This window comes from Gekko japonicus, unplaced genomic scaffold, assembly GCF_001447785.1.
Source record: "Gekko japonicus isolate JY-2015 unplaced genomic scaffold, Gekko_japonicus_V1.1 scaffold708, whole genome shotgun sequence".
Classification (NCBI taxonomy): domain Eukaryota; kingdom Metazoa; phylum Chordata; class Lepidosauria; order Squamata; family Gekkonidae; genus Gekko; species Gekko japonicus.
In genome coordinates this window covers 125,548-148,476 of record NW_015170295.1, presented here as the reverse complement: position 1 = coordinate 148,476, position 22,929 = coordinate 125,548, and the positions used below count along the sequence as shown (strand labels likewise).

At 44.2% G+C, this 22,929-nt stretch overlaps 1 protein-coding gene across 2 annotated transcripts in view; it reads left to right on the top strand.

The window, feature by feature from the left end:
* Nucleotides 1–22,929, top strand: part of POU6F2 (POU class 6 homeobox 2) — a 408,372-nt gene that overhangs the window by 373,409 nt on the left and 12,034 nt on the right. For both annotated transcript variants that reach the window (XM_015417914.1, XM_015417913.1), the window contains exon 8: nucleotides 20,180–20,386. In XM_015417914.1, the coding sequence (XP_015273400.1) occupies nucleotides 20,180–20,386 (207 nt within the window). The remainder of the gene's footprint in view (nucleotides 1–20,179; nucleotides 20,387–22,929) is intronic.

Sequence of the window (22,929 nt, the reverse complement as noted above, 5' to 3'; positions counted from 1 at the left end):
CCTAGGGATGCCAGCCTCCAGGTGGGACCTGGAGATCCCCTGGAATTACTGCTCATCTCCAGACTACAGAGATCAGTTCCCCTGGAGAAAATTGGTGCATTGTACCCCACGGAGGTCCCTGTCCTCCCCTAAATCCTTAGCCATTTCCCAACCTGGATCTGGCAACCCTATCCCTCATCACTCGCCGGTAGCTAGGGAGGACCTGGCAACCCTATAACAGCACAAGCAGACCCGTGTTGCATATATGGTCACTTTCCTGCTTCCCCTTTCCCGCTACCATTATCTGTGCTCTGCAAAGTTGTTCCTTTATAGGCCAGTGGATTCCCAGAGACATGATGGTAGTTAAAGAAAGGCCAATGTGAAGGCAGAGTCAGTTGCAAGCTATGGTGTGCACCGAGAAATCCATCCAGACAAATGTGGGAGTATTCAGACAGAAGGGCAGACCAGAGAGAGAAAGTGATGGACTAACAGCAGAAGAGACAGGCTGACAAACCAAAACATTGACAGCAAATGTACAGCGAAGGCCAGAGTTTGGCAGTTGTCCAGGCCTGAAAATATTTATAGCTAGGCCAGGTCAGGAGAAACCAACAGAGGGGGAGAAGGAGAGCAACTCTAGGACCTGGGAGAACCAGACCCCTCTGTCTTTCTCCACCCCTCAGCTTTGGGCGCCATGCCAGTCTGAATACTCTCCAATACTGTTGATCCATTTCATGTCTTTTATGCCTTCTGTTCATGTGGGAGAGAATTCAGAAGACTGAGAAATCAAACATACACTGCAGCCAGTCAGTTAAGGGGGCTGGCTTAACTCTCAAGCCTGGCACTTGTCGGTTACCATTCAAGAGCCAGTTTGGTGTAGTGGTTAAGTGCGCGGACTCTAATCTGGGAGAACCGGGTTTGATTCCCCACTCCTCCACTTGCACCTGGCTGGATGGCCTTGGGCAAACCGTAGCTCTGATAAGAGCTGTTCTTGAAAAAGAGCAGTTTCTGTCAAGAACTCTCTGAACCCCGCCTACCTCACAGGGTGTCTGTTGTGGGGAGGGGAAGGGAAAGGAGTTTATATGCCGCTCTGAGACACCTTTGGGTAGTGAAGGGCGGGGTATAAATTCAAACTCTTCTTCTTCTTCTTCTTCACATGTTGCTTTGCAGGGCAGAATCTAAGATGATGACTTCTCAGTTTTCTCAGCAGACGTAAGATTAAGGGGTTTTCCTCTCCTTCCGTTAGTCTTAGTAGAAGTGATTGCCCCAAAATAGCTACCAACTCTTCTCTGTGCCTTTTCCATTATGCTTCCATAACAGCATTATTGGCTCATTGCTTCTTATTGAACATATGTGGTCTGAATACGTCCATACCAATGTTCCCTCTAAGCTGAGTTAGTGTGAGCTAGCTCAGAGTTTTGTAGCCTCTGGCTCACACATTTTTGTCCTGGCTCAGGAAGGATGGCTCCAGAGCAAACTAATTTATGCAGCAGCCAAATCGCTCGTTCACAACTTTAATGCCAGTAGCTCACAAAGGAGAATTTTTGCTCACAAGACTCCACAGCTTAGAGGGAACATTGGTCCATACCATAGCCTTGATATTTTTAGCCAAATGTATACTCGGTCAAAGCACCCACGAATTAATGCTACATACCTGGTATGATCCTATTAGTCCCAGTTATTAACTTATTGATTAAACAGTTAATAGAATACAGGTTAGTACAGATGTCATTTACCAAGTGATAATTTGCTATATCAGGCATGGAAGAATCTTTGACACTGATCATCTGTACCATCCACAAAGGAGGATTTTCACCGGATATGTTTAGCTGATCAGAAAGTGGAGAAAACTAAGGCATTATAAATATCACCTTTAATAAATAGTTCTTTTCTCTGCATTGATACAAATACATGCATACGTAGACCCAACAGATATACTGAATATTGCTGAACTGGATGGTGCAGTTTGGTGTAGTGGTTAAGAGCGGCAGACTCTAATTTGGAGAACTGGGTTTGAATCCCCACTCCTCCTCTTGAAGCCAGCTGGGTGACCTTGGGTCAGTTACAGATCTCTTAGAGATGTTCTCTCAAGAACAATTCTCTCAGACCTCTCTCACAGGGTGTCTGTTGTGGGGAGAGGAAGGGAAGAAGATTGTAAGCCCAAGCTAGAAAGGGACAAGAGCATATGTCTTGGGTTTCCATCTGTAATGATCCTGTGGACACTTTTGGATTTTGAAAGTAAGCACAAAATGGCTGCCACAGGGCCAATCACAGAACGTTGGGAAGTTCCAAGAAAGGTATCCTCTTATGATACAGCAAGCTGTTTCCGAGTCGGTACTCCCTGCAGACATTAAAACAATTCCTTCTGGGGTCTTCTGAGGTACCTGCTATTCCAATGAAATAAATGAATGCCAAGATTGGCTGTTTGGTTTGGAGAAGTGAGGCTTTGGGGGGAAAGGAAGAGGGCACCAGTAAATACTTTGGCAGATGCCATGGTGCCTACAGGCACCCTATTGGAAATCACTGGGATATATTAGCAAAGAACATACTGAATATAGCCATTCCCTTTGATTCAGTCTCTCTTTCCCATTCCACAAAGAGTTCATACTTTCCTAATTCCCCTTAATAGCATGTTCCCTGCGATAAAGAACACACAAACTCCCCATTTGAAAACCAGATCACTGTCTCTCACTCTCTGTCTCTCTCTCTCTCAAAAAAAAAACTCCTACATAATTTTATATCCAAGCACAATGCATCCAATATACAAATAAACATCCATTTTAATGTTTGATGCATCAAATCCTCTGACATCGCTAGCTCTCAAAATAAATGGTTTGTTTTAGAGGTTGGATGTGTCATATTACCATCCACCCAGGAGATAAGAAAAGAGAAATAGATCAGAGAGCGATCAGGACATCAGGGAGACAGTTTAAAGAGAGATGAGAGAGAGGCCAGTTACCAGGGAAAACATAAAAATATATAGATGAAGCAGGCAAGGAAGAAAATGTATAAATAGGGCATTGCAGCCCAACTGGGGGGGGAAGTTTAATTTTAACTTGTTAGTTGTAGCCTTTAGAGGCCTGGTCCTTTCCAATGGATATGTGTATTAAGCTGTGACATGACTTATTTGACAGGATGGATGGATGGACAGATAGATAGACTTGGAGTGAAAAGGATTTCCTGTAATTTATTGCTGAGGGTCTCTGTCTGGCCTGGCAGCGGACAGCCTCTTGGTAAAGGAGGTTTGTCCTAGTGATTGTTTCCCATCACCAAATCGAAATTCTCTTTCTTGCTGTCAGTCTCTTCTTCTTCTCCTCTCAGAGCAAATTCACATGGTACACTTTCCAGGTCCAAGAATCTTTCCTGTAATGCCTGTATAAAGCCTATAATCAAGCTGATCCAATATATACCCAGGGTGTGTGATGTGTTTTCCATATTTTTCTGGGAACAGAGAATGTACGGTACGGACAGCAGCATACCCTATGTGCAAACCTGGGGAATTTCTTTTTTAGAGAAGAGGAAAGAAAAGGATTTCTACCCTTTTGTGATCATTATAATCTTACCCAAAAAAACCAAAATGGTTAAAGTGATTTTTTTTCCTATATAGACAAAGACCTAGACGGGTCATGGCACCCCAAATATCAAGAAATTAAAAATTGATCAACTATCGGGGAAGCAAACATTGTCAAGCTGTTTGAAGTTAATAGAGCAAGACTCATTAAACACCAGAAGAAAATGTTATCCTTAAGGTTATTTCATCTTTATTTTATAGTGTTGAGTGTCAGTTAACAGATTACAATGTTGAAGTCAGGAAAAAAAAATAGTTGCCCTTTCTGTTAAGCTATATGCGTTCCTACAGAATCCTCAAGAGTCGATATAAGACATTCACGTGTAATTATATGGATGCTTCAATTAATTTTTCATCGTCAATGTTTAGACTTTTGATCATCTCAGACATTATTTTTTTCCCCTTGACTACCCTGTGCTTGGCCTTTTCAGAAAGATGAATTATTCTAAAGGCAAAAATGCTCAACCTATTCCAGGGTCATATTGAAATTCTCGCTAGTTTTAGTTCACAAGAGTGAAGCATGGGGATTAACTCCACCATTGAAATCAGTGGGGAAAGTGCACCATCATTTGAGCCTCATCATGCCCCTTATTTTTCTCGAAACACAAAGGGTGTAGCTGGTTCTTCAGTTTTCAGGTTTCTATAAATATGCAGTCAAGATCCTGGAATCACAAAGGGAGATGGAAGATTACCAGCTTCAATAGATTGGCTATCTCTGTTATCTCATTGCATACACAAACCAAAGGAGCCCAAATCATCATCACAGAAAGGGTGCCTAACTTTTTTTGTTCGATGTACATCTGAAGGGAGAGGTTAGAGAAAGAGTGAAAGAGTACAAGAGATTTGCAAGGATGCATGAAGCTACCTTTACATTGTTGTGTGTGTGTATGTATATATATATGTATATGTGTGTGTATGTGTGTGTGTGGGTGGGTGGGTGTGATGATGGCATGGATAAGAGATCGTTCACCTATGAAAAGGGTGATACAGATTTTCATGAGTAAACCCCATTAGCATCATTATAATGAGTTATGGTCTTTGTTGTGAGAAATGAGAAATCCTGTGGTCTCGCCCTAAAGAACATTAAAGAAACATTACCAGCAGGAAATTGAAAAAGTAATATATGTTAGAGTGAATATGACAACTTTTTTTTCCGATAGAGCAGACAGATAAATGTCACCTACAAGTTTCAAAATACATTTAATTTTGCCACCACAATGGATATTCTCTTCATAAAATATATATGAATCAGCTTTGAATCATAAAACTTGACTGTGATAAACAAATGCATATTTGATAAGCTACTTTCATTCTTTTAAGCTTATCCATTCCAGCCTGCCCCCCTTATCTCCTGGCTCTTTGTTATTCTCAATTCCTTAAAATTTCATTGTTGATTTGAGTATGGGCGGGCAAAATTTGAAAGAGAAGAGTGGTCACAATGAAGTTGGTGTGGTGTTTAGAGTGTCAGACTAGGACCAAGGTGTATCTTGAGCATCTGGTGATTTCCCAAGGATTATTTTTTTCTGTCAAGTTGCAGCTGACTTATGGCGACCCTGTAGGGTTTTCAAGGCAAGAGACATTCAGAGGTGGTTTGTCATTATCTGCCTCGCTGTACTGACCCTGGGCTTCCTTGGTGGCCTCCCGTCCAAATGCTAACCAGGGATGACTCTGCTTAGTTTCTGAGATCTGATGAGATCGGTTTAGCATGGGCTATCCAGGTCAGGGCGGGGCCATGGTGGCTCAAAGGTTAAGATGCTGAGCTGCAGACCGGAAGTTTGGCGGTTCAAAACCCTAGTGCTGCAGGATGGAGTGAGCGCCCGTCTCTGGCCCCAGCTCCTGCCAACCCAGCAGTTCAAAAGCAAGAAATTGCAAGTAGATAAATAGGTACCGCTTCAGTGGGAAGGTAACAGCATTCCGTACGCCTTGGCATTTTGTGATGCCGGCCACATGGCCCCAGAAACGTCTTTGGACGGCCCTGGTTCTTCAGCTTGGAAATGGAGATGAGCACTGCCCCCCTAGAGTCAGATTCAACTGGCTTTCGATCAAGGGAAACCTTTAACTTTATCCAGGTCAGGGCTTGGCCCAAGGAATACTTGGTTCAAATCTAGTTCCATTTATTCTGATGTTCTTCTGCGCATTAAGCCATTTCTTTACTGCTCAATGTAACAAAAGCTGTGACGATGGGGAAAACTTCCATTGTGCATGGATGGCCACTGAAAAAGTCTTGTTCTTGGTGGTCATCAACTTTGCCTGCTCTGCAGACTTCTGGTCTGCAGCTCAGCGATGGCGGATGCTCTCCCCTGAAGCTGGGGAGGCAATCCGCGCTCCAGGGGTGTTGGAGGAGTGCCACCTCAAGTGCCCCCCCCAGGTGAGCCTTAGTTAAAGGCTCCGAGACGGGGGCGCTGGGGGGGCGACCTCTTCGATGGCGGAAGCCGGAGAATTGAGGCGCTCCTTTTTGCCCCAATCAGTCCACCCCCTGTGAGGCTCGGTTTTTACCGAGCATAGCTGATGCCAGCCGGGACAAGCAAGAAGGTCAACGAATGAGCGTAATTACAAGGGATCTGTGAGTAGACCGTCAATGAATTGGAGAAAAAAACGAGCGAAAAAGTTCTAAAAGTTAGCTCCCCCCCCCAGCAGAAGCGGCGTCGGGAGAGAATCCCAGACGTAAACAAACTGAACTGAGACACAGAGAAAGGGGGGGAGGAGAAAAGAAGAGTGTTAAAGTGTGCCAAAGACTTAGCTGTTTTGCAGATAAATTCGCGCTGTTTGAAAAAGGGCGAAAAGGTGTTCCTTAGTGTAAACAAAGTTGAAAATGGACGGCCCGAGAGGAAAAGCAGCGAGACAAGTTGGGCGGGGCGGTCAAAGTCCGAGGATTGAGGAAGGAGACGTGTTCTTCATGTTATCAGAGCTGCTCCAGCCCATTAACGAAAGACTCGATGGTATTAACCTGTAAGCTCTTGGAGGATTGGCTACATTAGGGGGTGTGGCCTAATATGCAAAGGAGTTCCTGCTACAAAAAGAACCCTGGATAGAAGAGCTCATCGCTTCGGCGCTCGGCAGCTCATTGGTAGAAGCGGAAGCAGAGATCGAGGTGGTTTATCGATCCTACTCTAAGTATATTAAGCAAAATAATCTACCGGGCGAGATTGTTGTCAAGTTTCTCCGAAGGCAGGTGAGAGATGATATTCTCAGAGCGACAGCAGTCAACCCCCTGCAGCTGGGAGCAACAACTATCAGGGTCCTAAAGGACACCCCATTTGAGATTTGACAGAAAAGAAAAGCCTACAAGGAACTTGTTTCAATCCTCCAGATCAACCAGATTTCGTATTCCTGGAATTTCCCCGAGGGTGTGGTGTTTAAATATAAAGACAAAAGGGAGAAAATTGACTTGGTTTTTAAAGCGGAAGAATGGTTGAAGCAGTTTCATGGATCGAAAAGGGAAGAACAGCCAGACGGAGGGGGCCAAGCAGACACAGACCCAGGAGGTGCAGAAGGCAGCGCGGCCAGAGATGCATATGATTTGCGGCTAAGGGGACCCAAGTAACTCTTTGGAAGTTAAAGACCCGCAACTGAAGAAGAAGATGAAAGAGACTTTGTGCACATCAAAAAAAGAAAATAGACAATTACTAAAACGGACTCACTAACTCTTGAATTCATTGACTTAAACGAAAAGTTATTATTTTTATGACTAACTGAATACTACTGTTAATGACCTTCCTTTCTTGGGTTTTTAGTCATAGTGTGGGCTTTTTTATTTGCTGTCTTGTACCCCAGGGTTTTTAATTTTTTTCCCCCTTCCCATTTCTATTTTCTGTAGTTTTGTAGGTGTAACAAAAATAAATAAAGCTACCCTGTCTTCAGGGGATTTAAAAAAAACAAAACTTTGCCTGCACTGCAGATGCTACCACGATCAGATCCTTTCGAGAAGTTCTTAAGCAACAAGAATGGAGAAGGTGCTCCCTAAGACACCTTGGAGCTAAACTATTTAAGGATGTAAAGTCCCCAAACAGCACCTTGTATCATGCTCAGAAACATAAAGGTAGACAATATGATTGTCAGACCGTGTCTAATGTACTTTATTATACCCAGTGGGCAGCAGGTATTTCCAGATGCCTCAGGGGCAGCCCCACAAAGACTGCATTACAGTAGTTTAGTTTTATGTGCCAATATTGTGTGCAACCAAGATGAAAAGGATGTGGTAGGAAAAAAAAAATAGGGGAACAACTTCTTTGCTGCTTGGTCACATGTGATAGTGCAGTCAATGCGGATTGATTACACCCTCAGAAAGATTCCCAAAATTGGCTAAAATGTGTTCTATCAATTTGGATAGTGTGACAGTCAGGGCACATGGTAGAATAGTCCCCTGACCTCTGGTGCATGGGACTCAGATCTTCAGTATAATAAATAGGCTTGTGAGCTGTCAAGCTACATTTATTATATATCGTAAAATCTCTCAGATAAAGACGACATTGCTGAGGATTGAACAATGGTGTCCTTACTCACCATGGCGGACACCATATGCATGTAGGCTACTTAAGGGAAACAAAGTATGATGTCACCTCTTTTAGGAGTACTGTTTCAAAATCCCTAGATCTGCGGCCATCTCTTGCCACAATTTCTTCCATCTTCAAGTGTACGTCCTTCATTGTGTCAGGATAGACTAACGCCCTTAGACAAGTCCTGCCACGGAGATCCATCATATGGCATTTATAATCCAAGACTCATTTTATTATTTGAGCTTCAGAACAGCAGTAACAATAAGTATGATGGATGTAATAAGAAGAGAAGCTTGCTGATTTCACACCCTAATCCATAAACCCAGTAATTCTTATCAAATCCTGGTGATTTTGAGCCAATTGTATAGTAAGTCGCAGAAAGCTTTCATTATGCTAAATGAAACCTTCTAGGTTATAGTTGCACCGGTATAGTGACAGGTTGCTATAAATAATTATAACTAAATCAAAACATTGTGGTTTTGTGGAAGCTAGTGTTATGATCTGCGTCTACAGCTCTGAAAGAGGAACTGATGGTGTAATCCTATGCAGAGTTACTGAGAACTCCACTGAAATCCACTTACTTAAACTAGAGTAATTCTGCACTTAGTTGCACTGAAAAGCCAGGTCTCTGTGGATCATTCCACATGCCATAGCACAAAATATTTGGGCATAAATTCTTATCAAACTTTCATGATGGTTAAATTCCATAGCCATAAAAGTGAGGGATACCAAGGTGCGGTATGGAGGCTCCCCATCACCTTTAAAACTGCCCATGGAACAGGGAGATCTAAATTTTCACATCCTTGTTTAAAATTATTTGATGCATATGACACTGGAAATGCGTTTTCTGCTTCCATAAGGCACAGGATACATGTTGTATTAGCCATTACTAGAGGGTGGGTTGAAACTTGGTGGCCATTTCTAATAGCACTTCTGCCTTTCTCATAAAAGCTCGTTACAGCCTCAGTGCAGCTTTCAAGAACCTGCACAGCCACATGAATCTATCCTTTTAGATACCTCAGGGCAACTTCCAATACACAGAGTAAAAAACAAGCTTACACAACAAGCAGTCTATCCACCAATGGATAATGGGGAAAACTCTCAAACCTGAATGTACCAAATGGAATGAGAGCAAATCAAGAAGGAATTGTCGGGGCAATCTGGATCGTGGGTTCTGTGTGGCTAGCAGCACCAACTCTATGCATATAAATCAAAAGTGATTTCCTAATAACAGTGCAGTAGGATGGCAATCTACAGTCTCTACTAGGGTGCCCCAACGTGGCACCCGTGAGGGACAGTAAGATACTCTGATGGGCAAGAGTTCCTGTATGTGATCAGTTCAAGGTTCCAGCATGTGGTGGGAAAGCAGCTCCAGGGACTCCTGGATGACACTTCTGCCCTTGACCCCCTTCAGTCTGATTTCAGGCCTGGATTCAGGATCAACGTGGCTTTGGGTGCACTGGTAGATGAACTTTTTCCAAAGCTGGACAGGGTCCAAGATCTATCAGTGGCCTTTAATATACAGTTGACCGTTCCATTCTTATCCATTGGTCAGAATATGGAGCTGGTATTGGAGGAATAGCCCTTCGGTACTTTTTGTGTGTTCGGACACAGAAGGTTTTCTGAGAGGAGTATAGTCAATATGTTGGCACCTGTCTCATGAAGGGCATGGCAGCTATCCCCATGATCCAGGGCTCTTTTTGTAGCAGGAACTCCTTTGCATATTAGGCCACTAATGTAGCCAATCCTCCAAGAGCTTACAGAGCTCTTCTTACAGGAGCTACTGTAAGCTCTTGGAGGATTGGCTACATTAGGGGTGTGTCACTTAATATGCAAATGAGTACCTGCTACAAAAAGAGCCCTGGGTGGATCTGAATGGAGTCAACAAGTCAATGCAGCACTGGACTCCAAAGTGCCCTCCTCAGGCAGGAGTAAATAGCGCAGGTCTTTCTGCACAACACAGTAGAAAGATCTAGGTGGGAGCAGGAGGGCTTGAATAAAAGAAGGGGGCAAATAACAAGTAAGGGGCTCATTTCAAGAGGTTAGGAGCTCAGAGGCTGCCCACTGTAATCTGAGAACGGATTTCTGTAATTTAGTCTGAGTTTAGAATGTTTTCCTTAGTGCAGAATGTATATTTACTTATTTATTTTGAGCAACATCTCTCCTGCCCTGGATTCATGTAACTAATGACACATGTCTCATAACTATTTCCCATGATGATATCCAGCCATCATTAATAGTCAATGCTTTCTCATTAATTAGAAGATTAATTTGAAATGTAGGGCCTCCGAGTAAACAAATGGATTATTGTGCTTCATATTGATGGTATAAATGGTATCAACAACAAGTTGAAACTATTTAGTAGCATCATGCCAAATTTCACTTATCAAATTAAATTATATTTACGAAGGAGAGCACTGATAAAATAAATATCTGGGTTATTCCCACATCATCTTCATGTTTCACACTGCATAATTTTTCCTCTTTCAGAAGGTGCTTCTGGAATACCTGCTAAAGACTCAAGGCTTCATTATTAAATGAACTCAAGGAATGTGAAGATATAAAACTAAGCCTTTACTGTGTGCTATGCCTGAATAATTTACAGAACAAATAATAGCCCAGAGGCAATTTGACTGTTAACAATTTCTTTTTTTGGACAAAAAAAAAAAAGATTATGACTGTACACCCAAAACTTTCAGCCACACTAAGTAAAACTAACAGTCTAAGGAGGAAATCATGAAGGCAGACATCATGATTTGGCAACTTCTTGCTGATTTGGGGATACACTGTATACACAGAACTTCCCAATTCACTTCAGTGGAGGAAGCACTTCTATCCAAACAAAGGAAAGTATGTATTGCATATGTAGAAGAGTCTTCAACATTGTTGAGCTTGTGGTCAGTTTTGGAATTTGGGGAAAGGGTAGTAGGTGCCACCACAAAATATCTGCCTTGGGGGGGGGGGGAGGTTGGAGCAAGCATGAGATGATTGCCAACTATAAAATGTTGGGAAGTCCCACACCAAGCATCCTGTTATGATGAGGACAGCCATTTCCAAAAGGGCCCTTCCTGCAGACCCAAAGGTGATGCCTTCTGGAGACTTCTGAAGCACCTCTTGCTCCAGTGAGTTGGAGGAAAGTCAAGGTTGTCTCTTTGCTGTGGGGAAAAGGTGTTCGGGGGAAGAAGCAGGTAGGCACTGGGAAACACATTGGTGGGCATCATCTGGGGTCATTTCGTAGAAAAAGAGCTAGGGGAACTCATTAGCATAACTCATTAGCATATGCCACACCCCCTGACATCACCGGAAGTGTGTCATAAGGCCACACCCCCTGACATCACCGGAAGTGTGTCATAAGGCCACCGGCCTTGCAGCTCCACTGCCGAGCCTCATGAGGGGCCCGGTGGTGGACCTGCAAGGCCGGCGGGAGTGCAAGGAAGCCCCGCGAAGGCCCTCCCTGGCCCCAGGCAGGCAGGGGTGGGGAGAGGCAGGGAGGAAGCAACTTACCCTCCTTCTTCTCCTGCCTCCTCCTGGCTAAATGAGGGCGGAAGCGGGGCGGCTGGAAGCAGGGGGTGGGGCTTCGTCATGTGCCCCGCCCCCCGTACCTCACCCGGGGGAACTGCGTTCCCCCGCGTTCCTCCCCGAAATGACCTCTGGGCATCATCATCACTGAGCTAGAAGACTAGCTGTGAACAGGTTTTCAGACTCACGGGAGTTATCATCATCATTAGTACCTCCCCTTTCAAATCCCAGTTCAAAGTATTGGTCTTAGCCTTTAAATTTCTAAACAGAACCCATGCTGTATGTTCCCGCCCACTTTTGAAAGATGGCAGATGGAAACTCAGGGCAGGACTGTGACAGGCAGAGCACAGAAATGTATTCCAGGGACACAGGTGCCAATCAGAGCAGTGTTCTGAATCAGCCAATAGGAGCTGTAATGGAAAATAATAAGATCTGATTGAAGAGGTTATTAGTCAGAAGTTAGGTTTTGAGGGCTGGGAGAAAAGGGTTAGGCTAACAGGAGCGAGACTTAAAGATCTGAGGAGATATCAGATCTTTGGTTAGGTTTCCCTGCCTGGGGAACTGAAGTGTTATAGTGGGCCAGCAGGGTTTTGTTGGGTCTAGCACGTAATTTATTTACAGCAGAGTGCTGTGTTGATACGTTATAAACCTGCCTGAGAGAAAGCTTTCCTGAGGCATGTACCATTTGAAGCCTAACTTCCCATAACTGCTGATTCATTGTTCATAGTTACTTCTTTGAGTTGCATGTGTTTTTTTCTGAACAAAATTGGTTCTTGTTCACTTTGGAAAGCAAACCATCACAGGTCTGATGGCTGACCTCCGTTATCAGTCCAAGCCTGTGGGGGTTTACACTCATGCCCAGATCCTATCGCTTTGAGATGTTTTGTCTGTTGACTTTCCTCTGGGAATCATGGTGCAGTGGGGTAGGCAGAAATGGTACTGTGAGAGAGGGGGAAACCCTGTGTGCGGTGGTGCTATCCCCCAAGGAAATCCAGCACAAGGACTTTCTTGGTGATGTTGAGCCTTTGGCACTCACGGACACTGACCTTCGGTTCTCCTTTAGATACTAGGTTGACTTGGTTACTCTACTATACTTTTGGTATTGGTGGCAATGGATCTAGATTTTTTTGTGCAGTTGGCTACTTTTGTTTTTCTTCTGCTGTTCTTTCTGTTGATCACTAGTGAGCCTTATGACATTGTTCAGTAATATTCTGAAAACTTTGAAAAATACATATTTTGCTTTTTTCTGTATTGGCTTTTAATAAGCAGGTTATTGTCCACATTGGGGGGCTCCTATAGGGAGAGAAAGATGAGATTTAAAGGCATTAATAGATTAAAAAAATATTGGTGTGGATCTTTCCACTGAAATGAATGAGAAGTGCCAACACGCAAAAGCATCCCATGTGTGTACTGTAGCACCAGGGACAGGTTTTGATACAGGGCAGGGGTCATTTGGGGGGGGACACGGGGGGACGCCATCCCCCCGGGTGAGGTGCGGGAGGGCGGGGCCTGGAGCTCCCTGCTGGTGCCCGCTGGAGGTCGCCGCCGGCTGTGGGGAGGACACACTTCCGGTGATGTCAGAGGGTGTGGCATATGCTAATGAGTTATGCTAATGAGTCCCCCTAGCTCTTTTTCTACGAAATGACCCCTGATACAGGGAGAAAGTCAGTCAGAAAGATTATAATAATGTGCTGCAATTGTTCTTGGACTGTACCACTTTATTGTGATGGCAATCTCCCCCTGAACACAGAAAGCAAGCACATTGAAGAACATCTTCTCCCTGATTCATTTTCCTGTATTCTGGGAGCCAATGATGTTTTTAATATAGGAAAGCATCCAAAGTTACGACTGACATTTGTCTGAATTAATACGTATGCCATTCCTCCAAGTGCCATTCATTTTGACGGGGCATTTTGAGGCAGCAGGGGGAAATTGCTAAACTAAAACATGGCCATTATATGTTTGTGGGTATGACCTTGTGGCCACAAGTCCCGGTCACCTGCCACCCCTTTGCTGCACATATGGATACAATTAAATCACTCCTAATAAAAACCCAACGCTCTTCAATACAGGAGGTCACCCTTGCGCTTCTGACCTTACAAACTGTTCACTTCAGCAGTGTGGTTGTCAAAAATGCCCGAATGCAATTGGAGAAATGCATTTTAAATGTGGATGCAAACATTTCTATTACTGATATAAAAAAAAAAACTAGCACAGCAATTTTTTTTTTTTTTTGCCTTGTGGGGTTGGGAGCCTTGTTGGCCGAAGTTACAGGCCCAGAAGTGACACTTCAAGGCCATGTCCTTTGCAACATGTGAAGTAAAGATCCTTTTTTAAAAAAACACAAAGCTTCTGCTGACAGTGTAGAAAGGGGGGACTTCCTGTGTGATAGCATTTGTGAATATAGCATGCATTTACTGTGCTGGCCATAATCATTCCAAGTTAAATGGCACTGGTCATTTAAATTTGGTATCAGCTGAGACATCTAATTTAACTGTGGGGGGCGGGGAATATAATATACTAGGCATAAAAATCCCTAAGCTATATTTGTTCCTGTGGTACCATCTCTTCTCTACCTGAAATGGCTTTGGATGGGTGCTGCCAGCTATACGTAGAGTTGCCATCCGCTTCTAATATTCTGTTTTGTTCATATTTCAGAAACTCTGCAAGGTTTTGTTGCTGTTTTTTAACTTTCAGATGGGATTTCTTAATTATCTCTTAGCTGTTTCTTACAAGAAACGAACTTGAAAATGGGTCAAGCCAGGCAAATCAGATAGCACCACCATGTTTTAGAGGTAACTAACTGGAAAATAGGTATATCCAAATCTGTTAACCATAGCACCTCCATGTTTAGAGGTAGAATACCATGCTCTTTAATTAGCATAGTAAAGGGTTTCCCCCCAAATTATTTGGCAAGCCAGCATCCTGAGGGAATCATTCATATTGCCTGGTATCAGGGGTGGGCTTAGGTTTTGTTTTCCCAATGCTGTGTAAGATGTTAAAATGTCATTTATAATCCACACGGCCTGCTCCCTGGGGTTCCCTTTGGCTAAGAGCCCTTCTTTCTCCCTGATACTTCTTAGCCTATCTGTCTGTCCTAGTGCCCCAGGCCAATTATCTTCAGAAGAAGCTCTTCTCATGATTCCCCCCCATAAAAGCACCAGACCTCACCCTTGTTGTTTCAGCCTCCCACTTCACAATTCACCCTCATGCTTCAAGCTTTGCTCTGTGGTTTATGTCGGGTCTCCAGATGACCAGAATTCCCTTAATTGACACAAGCTGGGATTACTTCCACAGCTGCTCTTTCTGCTGAAGCTACAGACTGCGAATACAGATGTTCCCTCTAAGCTGTGGAGTCTTGTGAGCAAAAATTCTACTTTGTGAGCTACTGGCATTAATGTTGTGAGCGAGAGATTTGGCTGCTGCATAAATTAGTTTGCTCTGGAGCCGTCCCTTCCTGAGCTAAGGCAAAAATGTGTGAGCCAGAGGCTAAAAAACTGTGAGCTAGCTCACACTAACTCAACTTAGAGGGAAGAGGACAAGTCCTGTTCCCTAAGAGTCTCACCCTTTCCAGTGTTTTGAAGAAGCTTGTTCATTTGAGCCTCAAAGAAAGTGTTTTGTTGTGTGCTGGGAGAATAAAAGCGAGCTCGGGACTTCTTTCATTATTCTTATTTCAGTTCTGAAGCCTAGTTTGGAAATTTACTCTGATATAAGTCCCACTGTGTGCTGAGGGACTTACTCCCTGGTAAGTGTGAACAGAATCACAGCCTTAATTCCCTAAACTAAAGCCCTGTCCATACGAGCCCATTTGGGCCGGGAGCGGGACGGAACGGGGGCGGAGCAAACCGGTGCGATCCCACCTCAACATCTGGGGAGCGTGCCGGATCCATCCCGGATCCGTCCCTTCCAGCGTTGCTCCACGCCAAAAAAGAACCACCTCCCAAGGTGGTTCTTTCTGAAGGGCCGCAGCAACGCTGGCCGTGGGATCGCCGGCGCGTCCTTGCGCCGGCGCATCCCCGGCTCCTGGCCGAACTGCGCATGTGTGAGCATGTGCAGTTCGCCAGGCTCCCCTTCCCACCGTCGCTTTCTCCCCGGCATCTGATCGTGCCGGGGAGCGTTGTGACGCAGCTCGGGGGATCTGTGAGATCCCGCCGCGCCGTCCCAACTTTGCTGCGGCTCACGTTAGCCGCAGTACAAGCGTCTTATTCCCTGCCGTGTGGCAGGGACCTCAGAGGTGAAAAACTTACAGTGCAATCTCTCTACTCAGAAGTAATTCCCCCTATGTTCAATATAGCTTACTCCCAGATGCATAGAATTGTACCCTTTGCCATAGTTTCAAAGGCCAGAAATGGCAGGTACTCACTACATTGAGAGAAACAGAAGAAATGGCAGCTTTGAAGGGTGGACTCTATGGCAACACATCCCTGCTGAGCAACCTCTCCTGCCCAAACCCCATCCTTCCCAGCCTTCACCCCCAAATCTCCAGGTATTTCCCAACCTGAAGTTGGCAATCATGTCAACCTGAGAACTAAAAAAAAAACCCCTGAGTACTTAGCCTTAAGCTTCATAATCAAAGAGGTTGTGCCTAGTTTTGTTTGAGGGCATCAAGTTGCAATCAGCTTATGGCAACCCCGTAGGGTTTTCAAGGCAGGAGATATTCAGAGGTGATTTGCCATTGCCTGCGTCTGCATGATGGACCTGCTATTCCTTGGTGGTCTCCCATCCAAATACTAACCAGGGCTGACCCTGCTTAGCTTCCAGGATATGACAAGCCTGGACTATTTAGGTGTGTCCAGTATAAGCTGTATTAAACATGAATAATAACAAAAAGCATGTAACCCCTTTTATTAGGACAGACCAAACTAACAAAATACAGTGTGCAAGCTAGGGTTGCCAGGTCTTACCTTGCCTGGAGCTGGGGACTTTGGGGGGCATTCCAGGGTGGGTGGGGATGTCACGCAGCATCCCCGATGTGATGACATTACCCGGAGTGACATCATCACACCAGGGACATGACACGGAGGATGCTCTGGTATTTGGCAAACTCTTTGGTTTTTTCGGCCTCAAAACCATAGAGTTTGCCCAAATACCAGAGCATCCCTGTGCAGTGTCCCCAGCACAATGATGTCACTTCTGGGTGATGTCATTGTGTCGGGGTGTCATGTGGTAATGTCACCAGCCGGCTGGTGGTGGGCTGAAGCCCCAAAGACTGGGGGTTTCCCCAGCTCAGCCAAGAGAATGGCAACCCTAGTGCAAGCTTGTAACTCCTCCAGAATATCCCATCGAGCTGGATGTTAAAAAACAAAAGGATGTCTCTGGTCATTATCTAAGGCCCCCATCTTGTAAAGCATCCTGTATACTAAGTATACAGATTTTCAATGGCACTGGCATCAGGTTGGCCCCTCGGCCTTTTGAGGAGAAGGGTGGGGAAGTATCTCATTGAAAATACAAAAACTAGCCAGTTGTTCAAATGTCTCTCTAGCATCAGATAGAACTCCGACGTCTCCTGAAAATCTGAGAGCGGGGGCCAGAAACTACTACCACCAAGATAGGTCCTGAGTATCCAAGCATTAAGTACACGGTAACAAAAAACAAACAGACAAACTTGTCATGATTCCACCAGAATAAATGTATGCTTAAAAATCACAGAATTTTGCAGCTATCGATTGCTTCATTTGATCTGGGGACAACAATGAATATGGGCCTGGGAGAACTAGGTTTGTTTATGAGTCCCTCATCTGGAAAATGTGCTCTATTTCATCTGTTTGATGTGTTCACATTTGAAGTGTTGTATGAATGATTAATCGTAAATAGATAATCCGTGTTCTCATTCGTTTGAGGAAAAGTGATATGTGATCCTGGAGATATAGGATATCGTGAATTGTGAAGTGCCAACTTCTCTTATGTACTTGTGTGCCGTCAAGTTGCAACCAATTTAGGCAATCCCAGCAAGGGGCTTTCAAGGCAAGTGATGGTGGCTTGCCATTGCCTTCCTCTGCAGAGTCTTCGGTGGTCTCCCATCCAAGTACCAACCCTGCTTAGCTTCTGAGATCTGGTGAGATCAGGCTATGCCATGCCACTTTCCATCCTCAGCTTATCCTACCATCATATAAGTTGTGGATTTGGCTTAAAATTGACTTTTTTGAATTTCCAGATTGTGGGATACCCTTCTCAGATAGTGTAATGACTCAAGATCTGGACAAGTAAAGTGTATCTATACATCACTGGATTTTACACTATTGTTGCCCTATTGCAGTAATTCAAAACTCGGTTGTTTTGCGCATGCAGGAAAATTCAGTTTTGAATTATTACTGGAATGCAACAATGACACAACTTCCAACAATATGCTAATGCAGTCATGCTGAAATATTCACAAGACTAGTTCGATAGCTCCTTGCGTTTCATCATAATGGTCATCGAAGCACTTCATCTGTATGATGCAAGATCACACTGACAAAACATGAGTATCCTTTAGTGGATTAATCACACCTCTTTATGTTGAAGTATTCTGCAGCCAATTTCTTCAGAAGATATGGCAAAGAGCCATAACTCTAGATGATCCGAAAACTCATGGTAAAGGAGAAAGCTAAAACTGCCTCCTAAAGCCTTTAGACGGTCCCCTAGTGTGAATGTCCCCCAACTGACAAAGGATGGTTGTAGATTCCCGATCAGTGAAAAATATTAAAAACAGGTTTGGATGCAACCTGATTAATTTATGTACAATTATTACTGCCTTTGTTCACACGCTGGCCTTAAATGACATCTTTAAAAGATCTGTTCTAAAATGCTATAATGACAGAGATCAAGACTATCGGATCTAGATGACCATTCGTGGTTTGTGGCTGGAAGCATATCTTGAATGAGGCTGTGCTGGCCAGGAGACGAGTCATGGCTTGGAGCTGAAAGCACACAACCCACAACTGATTTACCTGGCTGGTTGGATCTTTGCCACTCCAAGGCACTTTCTCTGGCTTCCAGTCTATTTCCCCTCCCTCTCTCCACATTTTCCCCATCACCCCCTATCAGCCTACTTGCCCAACGAGCTGCTTATCCCACCTGCTCTTTCTTCCCACTCACTGGCTCTCATTTTTCACCCCACATTTTCTATTCCCCTCCTTCCTCAACAGGCCACTTGCCACACCTGCTCCTTCTCCCCCCCTTGTCAGATTATCTCCTCCTTTTCTCTTCTACATCTGGCCTGACCCAGGAAATAGGTTGTCTCCTACTCTGGATGATATGGCACTCCCGTGAAAGGTGCATAATTTGTGAATGCTCCGGGCCCTGGCCCTCCTGTTGGATGAGGCCAGAGGTGCCTTTCACCAGCTTCAGCTGGTTAGCCAATGGCAGCCCTTCCTGGGGCAGAAGATCCTGCCGCTGTGGTGCATGCCCTGGTAACATCTAGATGAGACTACTGCAATGAGCTCTACATGGGGCTGCCCATGGAGACTGTCTGTCTGGAAGCTACAGTTGGTACACAATACTGTGGCCAGAATGTTGGCTGGAGTGAATCATAGGAACCATACCACTCCAGCCTTGTTCCATCTACACTGGCCCAATTCAACATGTTGATATTGGCCTTTAAAGCCTATAGCTCGTGAGACCAACATACCTTAAGGACTGCCATCTTCTATATGAACCTACTCATCCACTCTGGTCAACATGAGAGGCCCTGCTTCGGGTGCCCCTGCCATCTAAGTCCAGATGCGTGGCAACCAGAGAAAGGGTCTTCTTGGTCATAGTGCCAATTCTTTGTAACTCCCTCCCCAGGGAGTTTTGTCTTTCTCCTTCTATTGTTGTCTTTTGTTCTATTGTTAAAGGCTTTGGGTTCTGTTTGTCATACCTTCAAGTAACTATTATTGGCTTCCTGATTTTTGATATTAATGTGTGTTTATATGTTTTAATTGAATTATTGAATATATACTTCATTTGAATGTTTTAATATTTAATGTTCGCCACCTTGGGGACCCTATTGGAGTGGAAAGACAGCATAGGAATGTTTTAAATTATTGTGTATGTGTGTACATACACACACACACACATACATACCGCTTTCCTTTTTCAGGCAGTATATATAGCAACCAAAACGCTGCCTGACTTTTTCCCCTCAGAGCATGGCCAAACCTTGCTATCCCTACATGGTTATATGGTCACGATTTTGTGATCCGCATTCTCAGACCAGCTGCAGAAAGATATATGATACTCTACTAGATACCCAGTATCTTTCACACAAGAGATGTGACCAGAGCATGTTATGGGCCATGTTGGTGGTTTTCAAGCGTTCTGTCTTCAGGAAACATTTTACATAGCCAACCTGGGTGACTATCTTTAAAGTATGCCAAACACTCCTCTGGAACTGCAGATTGCAAGGGAAGATCAGCAGTGCAGAAGAGGCCGTCCAAAGAATTCAGGGCTCCCCAAACACATCTGAAAAGCCATTACAGACTACATTTATGCTTTTGCAATACATTGCCAATACCAGAACCATTAATGACACCATCCAACTTCTGGGCTAGACAAACGGTGTGCTTTGTGTCTGATGCCTGCATTTCTACAACTTCTAAGAATTAAATTCATTATTTTTGTTTGTAACCTGCAGGCTTCCATGTTTTGTTTCTTTTAGATTATTGGAACAATTCCATTGATGCCTAATCCAGTCTCATCCAATCAGGCAGCCGGAGGAGCTCAGGGCCTTCAAGTGCAGCCAATCACACCACAGTTACTGACCAATGCCCAGGGGCAAATCATCGCAACAGTCATTGGGAACCAGATATTGCCAGTGATCAACACCCAGGGAATCACGCTTTCACCGCTCAAACCAGGCCAACAGGTAAATTTCGACTATATAGTTTGAATCAGTGCAAAGCAATGGAAATATCCAGGTTAACCATGTTTTGCCATTTAACAAAGTTTAATTTAACTTGGGGGAATACTCAGGGAATCCATATAATTTATCCTATATTACAAGGAATAGGGAGAAAACTCAGGCTTTTCAGAGGTCGTTTTTACAGCCACTCAACCAGCAAGGGAGTACTGAGAAGTAGTATGCATTTCACAGTTTTCCTAATTATTTGAGCATGTGTCACACCCTCAGTGGCTCCCAACCTCACCCTTTTTATTGGCTTGATCCACCAGAGGTTTCTGCAATCGGAAGGGATATCTGTCTGTGGGACAGGATATTTGCCTCCTTGGGGAGAGGGAACCCCCAAGAACCACATGGGAGGGAGTCAGAAGCCTGCAGAAGGAGGAGGGAATCAGCAAAAATCCCTCCTTCCATCCATGGAAATCCCACACTGGATGCAAGCCCACCGGGAGCACAAGTAATAATAAGTTCCGTCAAGTCACAGTTGACTCATGGCAATTCTTCGTGGGGTTTTCAAGGTGAGAGAAGGGCAGAGGGAGCTTGCCATTGTCTTCCTCTGGATAGCAACCCACGTCTTCCTTGGTGGTCTCCCATCCTAGCATTAACCCCGGCCAACCTTGCTTAGCTTCCAAGCACCTGTAAGCTCAGGCTAGTCTGTGCCATTCAGGCTGCTGCTGGACCACTAGATGAGATCTAGGCCCATCAAGTCCAGAATTCTGTGTGCATGCAGAAACAGCCAGATGCCTCTGGGAAACATACAGGTAGGGCATCAAGATATTTCTTTGTTTTGGTGTCCCCGGAGTCTAGCATTCAGACACATGCTGCCTCTAGAAACGTTCATAGGTGAAGTCTTGAGCTTCGGACATTTTGTTTATGGCCTGCTGTGGCTGAATCAGAAGACAACTTGTCTTACTTTCTTAAGTCCAAGCCTATTTAACGCTTCCTTTCCTGCCTTTGATCTCGATCCTCCTTTGTTGGGTCTGTTTCCCTACTGACCTCTGCCGTAAATATTGACCTCCGAGTTTTACACCAAATGATCTCATCTGACTCAGCTCAGCTTTTCAGCTTCCCAAATGTGCCGAGTGAATGTTGACCGCATCCAAATGGACCAAGTGAATTTGGACCCAATTCCTGACATATGACCCAAAGGGTTGCCAGAATTCTCCAGTGCACAACTATGAAAGGCACAGGAATCCCACTGGCAAGCTTAAAGTACATGCTCACAATCATGTAGAGAAATTTACCTTCTGAACCAGCAGAACATAGGTTGAGAATTTATGCAGTCATGACATTAAGTTTTAGACCCACCATGAGCCAAATAAATCACTGGAAAATATACCTGTGAACCACTGGTTCACATGATGTTTCTCTGTGCAGTCACAAATATATGCATTCTAACAATGATAATGCCAAGAATAGTCATTGGCAAAGCTACCATTGGTACATTCAGCTAACACCTCTCTCATGTGATAATGAAGTTGCTACTTAGTTCTGAACCTTGAAGGACTTCAGTGGAGATTGGGATGGGCTGTATAAAAGGTAGTTAGTACATTACAGCACCCCAAGTTAACTGCAGTGTCCTTCTGTAGCATAACACAAGTCTGTACCTGGTATTCTCAGCTCCAGTGAAACAAACATTGGGGGAGGAGAATGATTTTTCAAGAAATTCTTAGTCACACAAATCTTAAAATGCGCAAATGATTTTGCTTTTTGACCCACAAAGACATCATCGCAGTAAAAAGCTTGCAGACTCATTTACGCAGTCAAAGAGCCTTTATTGTTTTAAAACACCCACAAAATAATCCGATTTGCTGTGCTTGAATAGGCCCATGTCTGAGCAGTTCAAGAATACATTAAAAAGTTGATATTTTTTCAACAGCAACCAGTTAGCCACTTTGGATTATATTGAATTAATAAAACACAGATTAGATTGTCTGTGCATGTTATGTTCTCTCTCAGGTTACAATCCATCATCCTTTAGTTGTAATAGTTGTATTTTCAGGGCAGAAGGAGGGATGCTAGAAGGAAGCCCTTGTCTGAATCCATTTCTTTTCCCATTCATATTGGAAAGTCATGAGGCTAACAGTTTGCACCAATTTCTTCTTGGGATCAGCACAAAGGTAGTTGCAAGAATATAAAAAAAGCAGGACATGATGTTGCTGCAAATTTCCACCTTTGAATTCTATTGATTTAACTGGGAGAGATTGTACAGTGCAATCCTATACAGAGTTATGCCCTTCTAAGCCCAATACCGAAGTGTGCAACTCTGTTTAGGGTTGCACTGTTAAAGCATATAATTTACAAGTGCTTAACTTTGGTTGGATCATGACTGGTGCGAGAAATATCAAACATACAATTATATAAAGACTGCATTCTCAGGTCCAAAATTCATTCACCCAATTCCTCTCCCTGCCACAGCCCCCTGTGTCACATGCCATTTGCACAAGCCGGCTCCGTGATTCTCAACATTGCCTCCTCCCTTCCTTTCTCACCAGCCGAAGAGCCGGTTG